The sequence below is a fragment of the Thamnophis sirtalis genome, unplaced genomic scaffold, assembly GCF_051295495.1.
Source record: "Thamnophis sirtalis isolate CommonGarterSnake01/CBP01778 unplaced genomic scaffold, rThaSir2_p1.2 scaffold_13, whole genome shotgun sequence".
NCBI classification, from domain to species: Eukaryota; Metazoa; Chordata; class Lepidosauria; order Squamata; family Natricidae; genus Thamnophis; species Thamnophis sirtalis.
This window is the reverse complement of record NW_028261393.1, coordinates 39,914,625-39,929,472: the sequence shown is the minus strand read 5'-3', so window position 1 is coordinate 39,929,472 and position 14,848 is coordinate 39,914,625. Positions and strand designations below refer to the sequence as shown.

General features: G+C 49.0%; 1 protein-coding gene across 2 annotated transcripts in view; it reads right to left on the bottom strand.

Moving 5' to 3' along the window:
• AMMECR1 (AMMECR nuclear protein 1) overlaps window positions 1–14,848 on the bottom strand; it is a 120,033-nt gene that overhangs the window by 67,007 nt on the left and 38,178 nt on the right. For both annotated transcript variants that reach the window (XM_087727297.1, XM_087727298.1), the window contains exon 2: window positions 4,455–4,565. In XM_087727297.1, coding sequence (XP_087583423.1) covers window positions 4,455–4,565 — 111 coding nt within the window. The remainder of the gene's footprint in view (window positions 1–4,454; window positions 4,566–14,848) is intronic.

Genomic DNA, 14,848 nt, shown 5'->3' with positions numbered 1-14,848 from the left:
ATAAAGTTGGAGACGGCCGCCTATGGGGGGGAGCTCTGTGACGGTCACTTAGACTTCCAAAAGGATCAGTTAGATTTCCCTTGCTGCCTGCCCCTGTCCCTAAATGAGGACCTATCTTGGGAACGGTCCTGGGGCGGAACGTAGGAGTGACTGCAACCTCCAGAGGAGGTAGAGGGTTCATTACTCCGAAAGGAATTCCTACGAAAGGATTGACCCTTATGCTCCTGCTTCTTAGTGATCGCGGGGAGTACCTTGCGCTTATCCTTGGACTCAATTAGAAAGGGGTCCAAGGCCTCCCCAAAGAGTTCCCCCCCTTTGAAGGGAGTGGAAGTCACCTTCCACTTTGCCTTCACATCCGCCTGCCAGTGGCGAAGCCACAGTAGGCGCCTTGAGGTAACATTAGAAGCCAGGGCCCTGGAGGAAAACTTTGTGGCCGTGATAGAGGCGTCAGCGGAGTACTCCACAGCCGCAATTATCTTAATGGTGTCCTGCCTGGCTCTGGTATCCCCTGCTGGAAGCCCTGCCAGCAATTTTCGAAGCCAGAACAGGGCTGCCCTGCTGAAATAGGAAGAGGACGAAGAGGCCCGCATGGCGCAGGCAGTAGCCAGGTGGGTCTTGTGAGCTGCTGACTCTGCTCTCTTGTCCTCAGCTTTAAGTCCTTCCAGCAAATCTGCAGGGAGAGAAGATGGACAAGTAAGGGACACAATAGGATCATCCACTTAGGGGAGCTTCAACAGCTCCTCCAGGGGGGCTTCCATAGTATAGAGCTTCCTATCCGTCCCACTAGGATTTGCCATGGACCCCGGTTGGGTCCATTGCTGTTGTATAATGTCTAGGAACAGCTGGGGGACTGGGACCAGGTCCAGAGGCGGAGGCACCTCCTGCACCCGGGTCCTGGGGTCCTATGGTCTCGCTGGTGCCCTGATCTGAAGGGGTTTTGGCCGCTGGGGCTGGAAGACCCATTTGGGGCCCCGCTGCCCGAGCCTTGGTGAGAATGGCCCTGAACATGGCGGGATTAAAGAGATCGGAACCGGTGGCCTGCTCAGGGGCGGTGTTCTCATCATCAGAGAGAACCGGGTCCTCTAGCTTGGCCTCCTCCAAATCTGAGACCTCACTGATCCCCGTGGGTGTTGGAGAGGCCTCCCTAGCTGCAGGTACCTTCGGCTTTGCATTGCAACTCGCATTAGGGTTGGTCGCTACAACGGGCAGTTTAGCTGCCAGCTGTTACATGCCATCAGATATGCCTCGTGATATGGCACGAGCCACTACATCCTCCATGGCCTTGGATAACAGGACCTCCTGACCCTGGGGGAGGGGGGGAGGTTCTAACTCAGAAGGAGCCAAGGATTTCTCCTCAGCCCCTGAATCCATATCCTCAAGGGAGTCTTCAGCCATGGAATGGATCGGGGACCCCAGAGAAGCCCTGGAGGGATTGGAGGAAAACCCAAAATCCTCATTAATTGGGCCTGAAGGAGAATACTCCTGCTGGGGGTTATGCAGTGAAGACCCACACCCCACTTCATTAGAACTGGAGCCCATGGAAGTTTCACGCTGTGCAGCCTGAGCCCTCTGGAATTGTTTTTCCAGGGCCTTCTGGCATCTCACAGCCATCTTTTCCTCAGCCTTAGAGGCCATCCCAGGTTTGGGCTGTTTCCCTTTGGAGGGGGAGCCCACCCCAATACCCTTGGCCACAGGATTGGGCCTACTGCATTTACTGGGAGTGGGCCCCGTCTGGATGTCCTCTTGCCTCTCCCCGATGCTGCAATGAGGGCTTGCTTGCTTCTCCATGGCGCTGGTATGCAGAGGTACAGGCCTGTGGGAGGATGGGCCTAGGCCAAGCGCTGGGCCTCCAGTGGTACTGGGCCCAGGAGCGGTAGCAAGGGGAGGCTGATTGGAGAGATAGCTGAACACCCACAGATCCACGCTGAGGCAGGTAGAGTGGCTAGACAGGCCAAGATTCCCTGCAGTGGCTGGAGAAGGAGGGAGAGAGCCTGCCTGGCCACCCAGAGTGAGGCCCTATGCTTATGGCGGCCCTCCGCGGCGATCTGCTGAGTCTGACAGGCTGTGCGGCAAGACTGGAGGCTGGGAAGCAAAAGGAAGCCAAAAATGCTATTCAAAATGGCGGCCATTCGCTCGTGCGCACCTGGAGCAGCATCAGGGCTTTGAGGAGCCTAGTGCTCCTTGCGAGGGGAATCCTAGCTGCCTACCTCACCCCTCGAATTCGCAGGCGGCCGCCAAACGAGTCCCGACGCGAAGAACTGCCCAAAACAGTGCTTGGGCTGGCAGCGCTCCAGGAAGCCTGTCCGCACGATTTAGAGGCAAACGGAACAAACGGAAGGTAATAGGCAGGAATTTAAAGGCTACATGCACTATCTGAGGAAATTAAAACAGAAATGAAATTTAAAAGGGAGCTACACTAAACTACACTAGAAGGATCGGGGTCCAGCTTGTTGCCCAAGTACGGGAGCCCCAGAAAAAACATCCTGTGGGGCAACTGAGTTTTTTGAAACTGAGCCTCTGAGGCAAGCAAGAGGCGGAGCTACAATAGTTTTAAAACTCAGTTCCTTGGGCAGCAAGCTGAAGTTAACCCGTGCTTGGACACTCCAAGCAGCGCCTAGGAGAAATACCCAGTTCTTGCAACCGTTCTTCATTTGTTTTAGCCTCCAGTCCCCTAATGTTGTTGCTCTTCTCTACACTCTTTCTAGAGTCTCCACATCTTTTTTATATCATGGTGACCAAAACTGGATGCCGTATTCCAAGTGTGGCCTTACCAAGGCATTATAAAGTGGTATTAACACTTCACGTGATCTTGATTCTATCCCTCTGTTGATGCAGCCTAGAACTGTGTTGGCTTTTTTGGCAGTTGTTCCACACAGCTTGCTCATATTTAAATGGTTGTCCACTAGGACTCCAAGATCCCTCTTACAGTTACTACTATTGAGTAACAGTAAGTCTGTCTGGCCAGATGTCTCCAAAGGCCAGGCCTATCTTGACTTGGATTATAGGAACTTTTGCAGTCCAACCTTCTCTTGTCAGGCCTGCAGCCATCTTTTCTTTTGGATCTTTGGCTGCCACACTTTCTATTATTCTACTAAACATTTTCTATTATGGGAAAATGGGAGGGGGGATTGTAGGAGTGAGATGCTATGTAGCCATAACAAAATTCTTTCTAGAAAGCCAAGGTCATCCTTTCTCTTTGCATCTCTGCACCTGATCGGAACTGGATGGGTGGAACTGCCAGCATGGCAGTGGGAGATTGGACCGTGTGATGGACTTGTGGGTGTGGGAGGCAAGATCTTGAACTTTCAACTGGGTGGGGAAAACTGGGAAGCTTTCAAATTCGGGGTTTTCCCAGATGTGCCAACATGGCTCTCTTAATAAATTGGAACTTTGAGGAATCCTTTGCTTTGGACTCTGATTTACTTTTGGATGCTATTTGGAACCCTGACACCTCTGTGGGGAAGCTGCAATGGTCTTAAGTGTGAAAAATGGTCATAAGTCAGTGCCGTTGTTAACTTTGAATGGTTGCTAAACAAATGGCTGTATGTCAAGGATTACCTGTACACTTCTAGTCCTTGGATTTTAAAATGAGGACTTGGATAAATGATTAACTATCTTCAGTCTAGTGCAGAATACACCACCCCTATCAAATTCTCTTCCATCCCCCAAAATGCAACACCAGCTACCTTTTGATGTAAAATACAATACAATAGCAGAGTTGGAAGGGACCTTGGAGGTCTTCTAACCCAACCCCCTGCCTAGGCAGAAAATCCTATACCGTTTCAGACAAATGGATATCCAGCATCTTGTTAAAGACTTCCAATGTTGGGGCATTCACAACTTCTGGAGGCAAGCTGTTCCACTGGTTAATTGTTCTAACTGTGTTGTGATGTGTTGATGAACACTACACCGAGAAAGGCAACAAGAAGACCACAACAATGAACTAGTTCAGATGCAGTCCAGGAAGACTCTGGATGATCATTAAGAGCTCTGACTATTTGCTTCCCTAATTTAACAGGTTTCCGCTCAAGAACAAGAATGTAACCAAAGAACAATGAGGAATAAGAATGAAGCAAATTAAATGAAATGTAGCTGGTAAGAAGTCCTGGTTGGAGAAATAGAGATAACGCCAGCCATTTTGGATTGCTGGACCACTTGGGTGGTTTTTCCCCACAGACTTTAACTTTCTTCCACTTGTCTTAAAAAAAAATGTAATAGAACTGAAGTTGTCTGCTTTGGGCAAAGAAGCATTAGAAATCGGTAAATGCTCAAGTTCCAGGCTACTTCAGCATTTAGGATTAAGCAAACAAACCCAGGTAACAAGACTTAGGAATGCTTGGAAAAATCCTAGTGGGGAGCAAAAGCTCAAAAATTCCAGTGGGCCAATTTAACAAAAGAAGTGACAATAAATTACAACCCTCTTCAAAGTGAAGAGAACAACCACCAAGTCTTACCTAGTAAGTGTGTACTCCCTGAGTCCTGAATGCAGGTTCATGGCAGAAAAGGTACCTATACATCCACGCAACCTTTTATCTCGACCAATCTTCCACGTTACGAAGAGCGGGCTGTGAAATGAGAGAAAAAGAAGAATGAAGAGGGTGCTACCTAGCGGTGGAATTCAATTTTTTTTTTACTACCAGTTGTCATGTGGGCATGATGGGCGTGGCGTGGCTTGGTGGGCATGGCTTGGTGGGCGTGGCAGGGGAAGGATACTGTAAAATCTCCATTCCCTCCCCACTCCAGGGGAAGGATACAGCAAAATCCCCATTCCCTCCAAACTCCAAGGAAGGATACTGTAAAATTTCCATCTCCTCCCCACTTCAGGGGAAGACTACTGCAAAATCTCCATTCCCTCCCCACTCCAGGGGAAGGATTCTGTAAAATCTCCATTCCCACCCCACTCCAGAAAAGACTACTGCAAAATCTCCATTCCCTCCCTACTCCAGGGGAAGGATACTGTAAAATCTCCATTCCCTCCCCACTCCAGGGGAAGGTTACTACAAAATCTCCATTCCCTCCCCACTCCAGAGGAAGGATAGTGTAAACTCTCCATTCCCTCCCCACTCCAGGGGAAGGATAGTGTAAAATCTCCATTCCCTCCCAATCAGCTGGGACTTGGGAGGCAGAAAATAGATGGGGTCGGGACCAATCAGAGGAGGTATTTACTGGTTCTCTGAACTACTCAAAATTTCCGCTACCGATTCTCCAGAATTGGTCAGAACCTGCTGAATGCCACCTCTGGTGCTACTATCCCAAAAAGCCAAACTGTGCCTATAAAATGGTGTTTCCCAAATTACCAAGACATCTCTAATGTTGGCTTCACGCACCCTTTTCTAAACTCTTTAGAATATTTGTCTTAGTGCTTTATAAGATTGCTAGTTTTCCTGAAGATGTTTCATCACCAGACTAGGTAACATCACCGGTGAGGGTAGGAGTGGAATTTATTGGCTGTTCATATATATAGTTTGTTTTACTAGCTTTATTGGACTGTTTCTTTTCTGGTTGCTTTTTGAGCGTGGTATTCTTTCTTCGGTGATTGTTCTTGGTTATCTGGAGATGATTCCTGCTTGTCTGGGTTGGTTAATATCGGTGTGCGGAAAATAGATATTTTTAAACCTATTTTCTTGCTTTCCTTGACCTTTGATTGCCTTCTTCATTGAATGGCTTAGTAGACAGAGCATTATGGAGAGCCAGTTTGGTCTAATTCAAGGGTCCTCAAATTTGGCAACTTTAAGACTTGTGGACTTCAACTCCCAGAATTCTCCAGCCAGCTATGCAAGTTTGAGGACCCCTGTGCTAGATGGTTAAAGCACCAGGCTAGAAAGTGGGAGACCGGGACTTCTAGTGCCATCCTAGCCATGAAAGCCAATTGGATGATCTTGGGCCAATCACTCTCATCCCAAACCACCTCACAGGATTATTGCTGTTGTTGTTGTGGGAAAAACAAAAGGGGAATGTTTCACAACCAGCTCTGGGCAAAAATATTTATTTGATAAGTGTAAAAGGAGCCCACTGCTCTTAGGGCAAAAGACAAGACCAAAATTACCTTGTTTTCCTGAAAATAAGACCTCCCTGGATAATAAGCCTAATCGGGCTTTTGTGTGCCTACGCTAAAATAAACCCTCCCCGAAAATATTGCAACACAGCAGCAGCCATGAGGTGACCACGCTTGCTGCCTCCTGCACCTCAAAAATAATAAGACCTCCCTGAATATAAGGCCAAGGAGGGGGAAGGAAAGGAGGAAAGGAGAAAAGAAAGGAGGGAAGGCAGGGGAGAAGGAAGTAAGGGGGGGAGGGAAGAAAAGGGTATGGAAAAGAAAGAAATGAGGGAAGAGAAGAGGGAGGGAAGGAATAAGATACCTAACCTTTGATGTTTATATGATTTGATAGTATGGGAATATCTCGAAATGTAGTTGTATTGTTTTTTACAAGTTATGGATGTTGTATTTTCGTTTTACCAATAAAATCTTACTTAAAAAAAAAAAAAAAAAAGGCCAAGCACTTATTTTGGGGGTCAAAAGAAAATAAGACCCTGTCTTATTTTTGGGACAACACGGCATATTTGATTCCAATTCATTTCAATCTAAGGACATTGATTACATCATCCCATATTTTTAATAATTTTCTATTACTGTCCCATTTACAGTTTGGCTTCAATTAATGGAAGCTGAAACTAAGCTTTTCAAGGGCCAATGGGTGGAGTTGGGATAAATATTAGCATTTTCCTTCTACTATTCACATACAGTTCACTTTCCTTTTTTTTTTAATGAATGTGGAACAGGGTGTCCCACATATTATTGTAATGAGCAGATGGCTGTTAGCATAAAAATGCCCAAAGCTTCCCAGATCAGATCAAAGATCAGCTCTCTGTTTCCAAGAGGGCCAACCAGATGTTGCAAACCAAGGCCATAAACAGGAGGAAACGTTTTTTCTCATGCCAAATCCCCCCAATTATTAGGCATAGATTAAAATACTATAACTGGATTATTTGATAGGTTTTCACAGAAAGGCTGGATGTCAACAGTGATTGGAACTTTAGTTTGGTCTAGTGAAGTGATGGCCTACTTTTCGTTGTCGTGTGCTGAAAGTGTGCATGCACACACAGCAGCATTCACCCATGCCCACACCCATAATGCAATGCAAGCACAACCCCCTGCGCCTCACCTTCCCGTGCATGTGTGTGTGACCCCCGCCTCCCTGCGCATGCATGCATTCCCCTCCGCGCCCCGTTTTGGGCCTAGTAGGCCTCCCTGCAGCCTCCTGAGACCATAAAACAGGCGGGGGGGGGGCTCACCACACCCCTCCTTACTCTCCTCGCCCCCGTGCATTTTCACATGACCCACCTGCCCACACACATACATGTGTCTCCTGCATGTGCCCCTGAGCCCCGCGCATGTGCGACAGAGACCTGAAAATCAGCTGGCTGGTAGGGGGCACGCGCACATGCGCAGTGGAGCTGAGCTGAGGCAACGGCTTGTGTGCCCACAGAGAGGGCTCTGCTGGCCACCAGTGGCACGGCTGCCATAGGTTCGCCATCACGGGTCTAGTGATTAAGGCATCAGGCAAGAAACCAGGAGATGGTAAGTTCTAGTGCCACCTTGAGCATGAAAGCCAGCTGGCTAACTTTGGGCCAATCACCAGGAAATGGTGAATTCTAGTCCTATCTTAGATATGAAAGCTGGCTGGATGATTCTGGGCCAAACATCAGGAAAGTGAGTTCTGGCCCTGCCTAAGGCATGCAAGCCTATTTATGACCTTGGGCAGGTCAGTCTCTTAGCTCCCCCCACTTCACAGGTTGTCATGGGGAAAATAGGGGGAGGAGGAGGAAGTATTTGTATGTTTGTTCCCTTGAGTTACTTGTAAAGAATAATGGCAGGATTAAACAAAACCCTAATAAATAATTAAAACCTCAAATCTCTAGGGCTAAGCACATCCAGTTCTATTTGATTTTATAAGGTATCTATCATACAAAATACAGAAGTTGGGACTTTGAAGGTCTTCTAATCTAACTCCTTAATCAAGCAGGAGGCCCTATACCCGTGATGACAAACTTAAGGCACGTATGCCACAGTTGGCATGTGGAGCCATATTTGGTGGCACATGTGTGCGCCTGGCAACTTATTTTTCGCCCTTCTGGAGGGCCAGGGGAGGCCATTTTTGTCCTCCCCAGCCTTCAGGAAAGCCTCTGGATTCCGGCTTCCAGGGAGGTGGGGGAGGCTTTCGCCACCCCCAGGCTTCAGGAAAGCCTCCAAAGCCTGGCGAGGTGTCCACGCATGCACGGGGTGGGTTGTGCATGCACACGCAGATGGGCAGGGAGGATTGAGTGGGCATGTGTACGTGCATGATAGTGCGCAATTTTGGCACGCCGTAAAAAAAAGGTTCGCCATCACTGCCCTATACCATTTCAGACAAGTGGCTATCCAGTCTCTTCTTAAAAGCCTCCAGTGATGAAGCCCCCACAACTTCAGCCTGTCAGTCTCTGCTTCGCTATTTGTTTTCGGTTGCTATTGGAACAGTGTGTGAGGGCTTGGTATTGGGGGGGGGGGGGAGTTTTAGTACAGGAGAGATTGTAAAAAGGGAATTTTGTTCTCATCGTCTACTGCACATGCTGGAGACTGATGCTTGATGTTGGTCATCCTGCACACCAACCTGATGATGCTCCTTGAAGATGAAAACCACACGACACCTGAGGGATTTGCAGATTGGACAGTGGGATCAGGGTTACGGGGGGGGGGGTGTTTGGTCACATATTGATATGTATGATTTCGTGTGCTTTTGCCTCAGATCTTGCTTTGCTTAGCTGCTATCTTTTCATAACCAGTAAAAGTACTCTTAATTCGGCAAAATGGAGATAAGTGGTTTCTTTCCTGGTTGCTGAGGGAGGCCGGCTTGACACAGCTATTCTACTGGTTACCATGTATGTCACTCTATCCTAGAGCGGTAGAACAATATATAACTGACCCTTTTGCCACAGAACAGGTATAGCAAGATCTATTAGCAGCAAGCAAGCAGTCGTCTCGTGCTCAGAGAAGATGAAAGAAAGAAAGACTGCAAATATAGGCATGGAGGCTATTATTCAGCAGGCCACAGTAAGTTTCCACCCTGAGAAACTACTGTAGATAATTATAGGGTAATGTAATCTGTTTAAGGTGCTAATTTTCAGGGTTCCTGCTGTGAGAGAACTGCTAGTAATAAATAAACTTGAGCACTTTAGAGTGCCATCCATGCGCACTGCACTTCACGAAGTGAGTGTTACGTCACGGCCATAAATGAATTGCAATATATGAGGATGACACACAATGGTGATGAAGAAGTAGCAGAGACAGGTGGTATATGTGACTATGGCATTTAGAAGTAATTAGGCTTAGCAGCACAAAAAGGTTAGGCGTTTCTGTAATAACAGGTACTTTTTCATCTGCATAGCCAATTAAACAAGAGAGAAGTATAAGTATAATCTTTATTGTCATTGTACTTAAATACAATGAAATTGGTAGATTTGCCAGACCTTAAGGGAGACAGGACCAGGAGCCCATCTCGTGCGTAAATGCTACAGGCTGACTCCTTCCAAGGTACCGTTTTTAATCTCGATTAAAAAAAAGCTCTTTCTGGGCTTTCTGAGGTAGGGCCTGCTGCCCCCCCCCAGCGCCCCCCACCTTTCTACTCCATTTCTGGTGCCCACACTAAGCTGGAAGCCGAAACGGGGCACAGGGGGCGGCTCACAAGGCAACCCCATGCCTCGTTTTGGCTTCCAGGGTGCAAGAGGCTTTCCAGGCCCAAAAAGGGACACGGGGTGGCCTTGTACACTGCCCCTGCGCCCCATTTTGGTTTCCAGATTGGTGCGGATGACAGAAATTGAGTAGAAAAGTAGGGCATGCTGGGGGGGGACCTGTGGAGATCGGGGAAGCCCCCCCCCCATGCATACACGGCAGAGACCTAAAGACCAGCTGGAGACATGTGCGCATGCACAGTGGAGCTGGGCTGGGGCGACTGCTGGCGTGCCTGCAGAGAGGGTTCTGTGTGCCACCTGTGGCATGCGTGCCATAAGTTCGCCATCAGGGGCCTATGCCTTCATCATAGTTTCCAAGCTTCATTTGAAGAATCACAGTTTACAATAAAACACTTCCATTCTCCTTCCAATTTCTGAGCTGAGCTAAGTATTAAAAGATTAGTTTCTTTAGTATTTAATTTTCAATAACTTATGTAAATTATATAAAATACATTAAATTATGCTGGTTCATGGGCTGGGGGTTGAGGACCCCTGTTTCTAAGTAACGGGTCTTGCTCTGCTGAAGGTTCATGGTTATTTTCATTTGATTTCTTAGTAGGCATAACAAGAATTTAAAAAAAATATGATGATGATAAAAGTTTGTAAATGGAATGGATCCCAATTTAATGAAATACCAACTTAATCATCATGTATCTAAAAGAAACTTCAATCCTACAAATGACATTTTATTCATGCTTTTTCTGTTGTAAGTCAAAAAGATCTGTATTAATAGCGGCATGAGAAGTATTTAAGTCGTATTTCTAAAGGTCAGATTAAGAGATTCTTTGCCTTAATGGTCAATGACATCAAGAAACAGTTACTGTTTTGCTGAAGTGATTGGCAGGTAGAGATTATGGTTCGGCAGAAGGAATTAGGAAATCATGCTTCCTTATTAAATCGGTAATTGCTTCCTAGTACTTAGTTGACTGCACATGTCCATAGAGAATGTTGTATGGATATGTTGATTTAGGTAAAGGTTCCCCTTGCACATATGTGCTAGTCGTTCCTGACTCTAGAGGGCAGTGCTCATCACCATTTCAAAGCCAACTACTTTCATTTCTACCTGCTAGGTTAGCAGAAGCTGGGACAAGTAACGGGAGCTCACTCTGTTATGTGGCACTAGGGATTCGAACCGCCAAATTGCTGAACTTCTGATATATAATATTCATTCTTTATTTGCCTCTTTTATTTTGCTTCTTCAGACCTAGATTCTGTTATGACATTACTTTATATCACACAACAGGGGATGAGGGATCCAATTTCCAAGTTCATTATGTATATTTTTTTGTCTTGGAAACATTTATTGGCTAAAATAAACTTACAAGTTTATTTATTTATGAATTTATAGACTGCTTCAGGGGAGGCTACTTTAAACCGTGTTAAGAGGCATGGAATGTGGCCAATGTAATAACAGTGAGATACAGTAAACACATAGTAACAGAAATATCATTCTGCAAATTTTTGACATAATGTAAAAACTGCCATTAATGGACAATTCCTTGAGCTTTACAGTACTTAGGTCCCAAAGGACCTCTGAAACAGACAGCTTTTTATGAGCTTTTGGAAGGTTAGGAGAGTAAGTGACAATCACATAATGCATCACCTCTTCTCCAGAGCTAATATCACTGTGCATATCCTCTTTCTGCACCATGAATTTACTTTTACAGAATACTAAAGGCAAAGGTAAAGTTTCCCCTTGCAAATATGTGCTAGTTATTCCCGACTCTAGAGGGCAGTGCTCATCTCTGTTTCAAAGCCAAAGAACCAGCGTTGTCCAAAGACGTCTCCGTGGTCATGTGGCCAGCATGACTAAACACCAAAGGCACATGGCCCGCTGTTACCTTCCTACCAAAGGTGGTTCCTATGTTTCTACTTGCATTTTTTTCCAGAATGCAGCTGCGCGAGCGATTGTGGGTGCACCTCGGTACACCAACGTTACACCTATCCTCCGCGAGCTGCACTGGCTGCCTATTGGTCTTCGGATACGCTTCAAGGCGCTAGTCGTCACTTATAAAGCCCTTCATGGTATTGGACCTGGGTACTTGAGAGACCGCCTGCTGCCAATTACCTCCAATAGACCGATTAGATCCCACAGATTAGGCCTCCTCCGAATTCCATCCACTGGCCAATGCCGATTGGCGACCACCCGGAGGAGGGCCTTCTCTGTGGCTGCTCTGGCCCTCTGGAACGAGCTCCCCGTGGAGATTCGAACCCTTACCACCCTCCAGGCTTTCCACAAAGCCCTTAAAACCTGGCTGTTTTCCAGAATGGGAGGAGGGAATGGTCACACATGGGTTTTATCACAGCCTGATTGGTCCAAGGCTGAGAGGAAATCTATAAATACCGGTGCCTGTCCATTGCTGGCCCAGATTCTCTCTCAGCCTGGTCCAAGCTGTAGAGTAGTTTGATAGGTTTCTATTTGTTTTCTCCTTTTGGGTGAGTTCTATTCAATCTGATTCCTATTTGGCTAATTGGGCACTTTAAATCCTTTTAAATTCTAAATTGATCTGCTGCGGCCCCAAGGGACAGATCTCTGCCTCGGGCGGCTGGGGGAGAGCCCAGTGGGGCACTAGTCTCCCCCCCGCAGGCCAGGAGCCTTTGCCCGTCCCCGGGTGCGGGGGTGCGAGCTCCATTCAAACTGCTTCATTCAAACTGCCTTGAAGCGGCTGTTTTTGCAGCAGGAAAGTTAAAGTGAAACTTTGAAGCCTCGAGGCTCGTGCGAGCAGATCGCTCCGGAGGGGCCTCGCTGCAGGCTTCTTTTGTTTGTGTTGCTAGGGAGACAGAGCAGGGGGAGGAGAGCTGCTCTCCCTGCTCATTTTAAAGTAACGCCGGCTAGAAAAGCCTGGCTGGGCTGCTGGTGATTATTTCCAGCCCTTTTCTCCCGCGCACGGAGTTCCGGTGGCCATTTTGGAGGCTGCCACGTGCGTGAGGCCTGGCCCTTCTCGACGGGCCTAGTGCGGCCTAGTGAGAGGCCTTGAGCCTAGGTCTCCCCACAGGCTTTAGGCCCTGGTCTCAGGTGGGACTTTGGAGGCCGATTCCTGCTCCTTTCGTCAGACACGTGAGTGGGGCATGGACGAGGGAGCGGAGATTCCCCAGGGGCAGGGGGCAGGCCCTACTGGGAGTGAGGAGGCCTTGGATCAGGAGGTGGGGGGGAGGGCTCCCCCTCAGAGACCCCTTTCTTCAAGGCGCCCCTCCAGTTCTGTCTCTAGGGATGAGGCAGCTCGCCATAGGGCGCTGGAAAGGACCTTTGCCAGGGCAGAAAGGCAGGCCCAGTCCTCCAAGTCTTTATCTAGGGACAGATCCAGGTCCCCTGTTAGGCCCATTTCAGAAAGGTCTCTACTTAGAGGTTTTAGCCCGGCTTCTTCATGCAGCTCCCCTGGTAGGTCGCGGGCCTTCTCCAGGAGGGGGCCTTCTCCATCCCCCATAGATGATCCTCTGGAGGGCACGTCCAGAGGCCCCTCTTCCCCCCAAAGGTTGGCCCCTCAGGGCCCTGCTTCTACTTATGGGGATGTGGAGGATCTGGATAATCTCCCTGAAGGGATTAAGAGGCTTATTTCTGCAGCCATCACTCGGGGTATTGCCCAGCGGGACAAAGGCTCTCTTTACTCTAGGCATGGGGGGCTGAACAGGGCTCAGTTTCGGGCTTCCTCCCCTTCCATGATCAGTGAGACTTCCTTCCTGGGGGGGGGAGTTACCCCAGGAGATGGGATTCTCAGATGATGAGAATACCACTGTTTCGGAGGAACCTTCTTCTAAGGTCCTATTTATGCCCGCCTTGTTTAAAGTTCTCTTGGATAAGGCGAGGCACACCACCAAGGTCGGAACTGGGGATCCTTCTGTGCCCCCCCCCAAGGGATCCCGACATGGTCATGTTCTCTGCCACGGCCACCAACAAGGAAGAGATCCCTGCCCCTCCCTTGTTCCTAGAGGTTCTGACCGACCAGTGGGCTAAACCTTCTAATTTCTCTTCTCCAGGCAGTACCGACCGTCGGCATTATAACATGGAGCAAACCTTTGCTCAGGCAATTCAGCTCCCGATGGTTGACACTATCTTCCGGGGTCATTCGCATCATCGAAGCGGCACGTCGCCCCTCGACGACCCGCATTTATAACTCCACCTGGGCGGCGTTCGCCCGCTGGTGCTCCCCCAAGGGCATCTCTCCCGACAGAGCCACCATTCCCAACGTCTTGGATTTCCTTCAGAAGGGCCTGGAGGACGGGCTCTCACAAAACACCTTGCGACGTCAAGTGGCGGCTCTGTCCTCGGTCTTGGGGGGGGCGGGGTCTTCTTCCCTTTCCCAGTCTCCTCTGGTCAAGCTGTTCCTCAAGGGGGCGGCTAATCTCAGGCTTCCCCCCGTTCATAGATTCCCCACGTGGGATCTTCCGCTTGTCCTCAAGGCCTTAACGGGAGCTCCGTTTGAACCTCTCCGCTCGGTGCACTTGCGCTTCTTATCACTGAAGATGGTCTTCCTGGTGGCCATCACTTCCGCCCGGCGTATATCCGAGCTGGGCGCCCTGTCTTGTAAGGACGACCTCTGTCATTTTCACCAGAACAGAGTGGTCCTTCGCCTTGACCCGGCATTCGTCCCCAAAGTAAATACCCCCTTTCACAGGGCTCAGGAGATCGTCCTGCCCGACTTCTGCCCGAGTCCGTCCACTGACAGGGAGCGTCTTTGGCATCGTCTGGATGTCCGCCGTGCCCTGCGGATCTACCTCCGGCGGACCAAGGATTTCCTCAAGTCTGAGGCCTTGTTCGTCTCCTTCCTACCTGGAGCTCTGGGTTCGAGGGTGTCCTCGGCTACCATCGGCCGTTGGCTGCGTCAGGCCATCTCGGAGGCCTACGTGGCCTCAGGGCGGCCGGTTCCGTCAGGCATCACGGCGCACTCTTCAAGGAGCGCGGCGACCTCAGCAGCGTGGGCCATGAGGGCCCCGTTTGAAGACATCTGCCGGGCGGCTACCTGGGCCACTCCAACCTCGTTCATCCGGCATTATCGTCTGGATGCTTTCGCGTCGGCGGACGCGTCTTTCGGTCATAGGGTCCTACAGGGGGTGGCGGCTGAGGCTCCCCTTGGGCCCTAGAGTT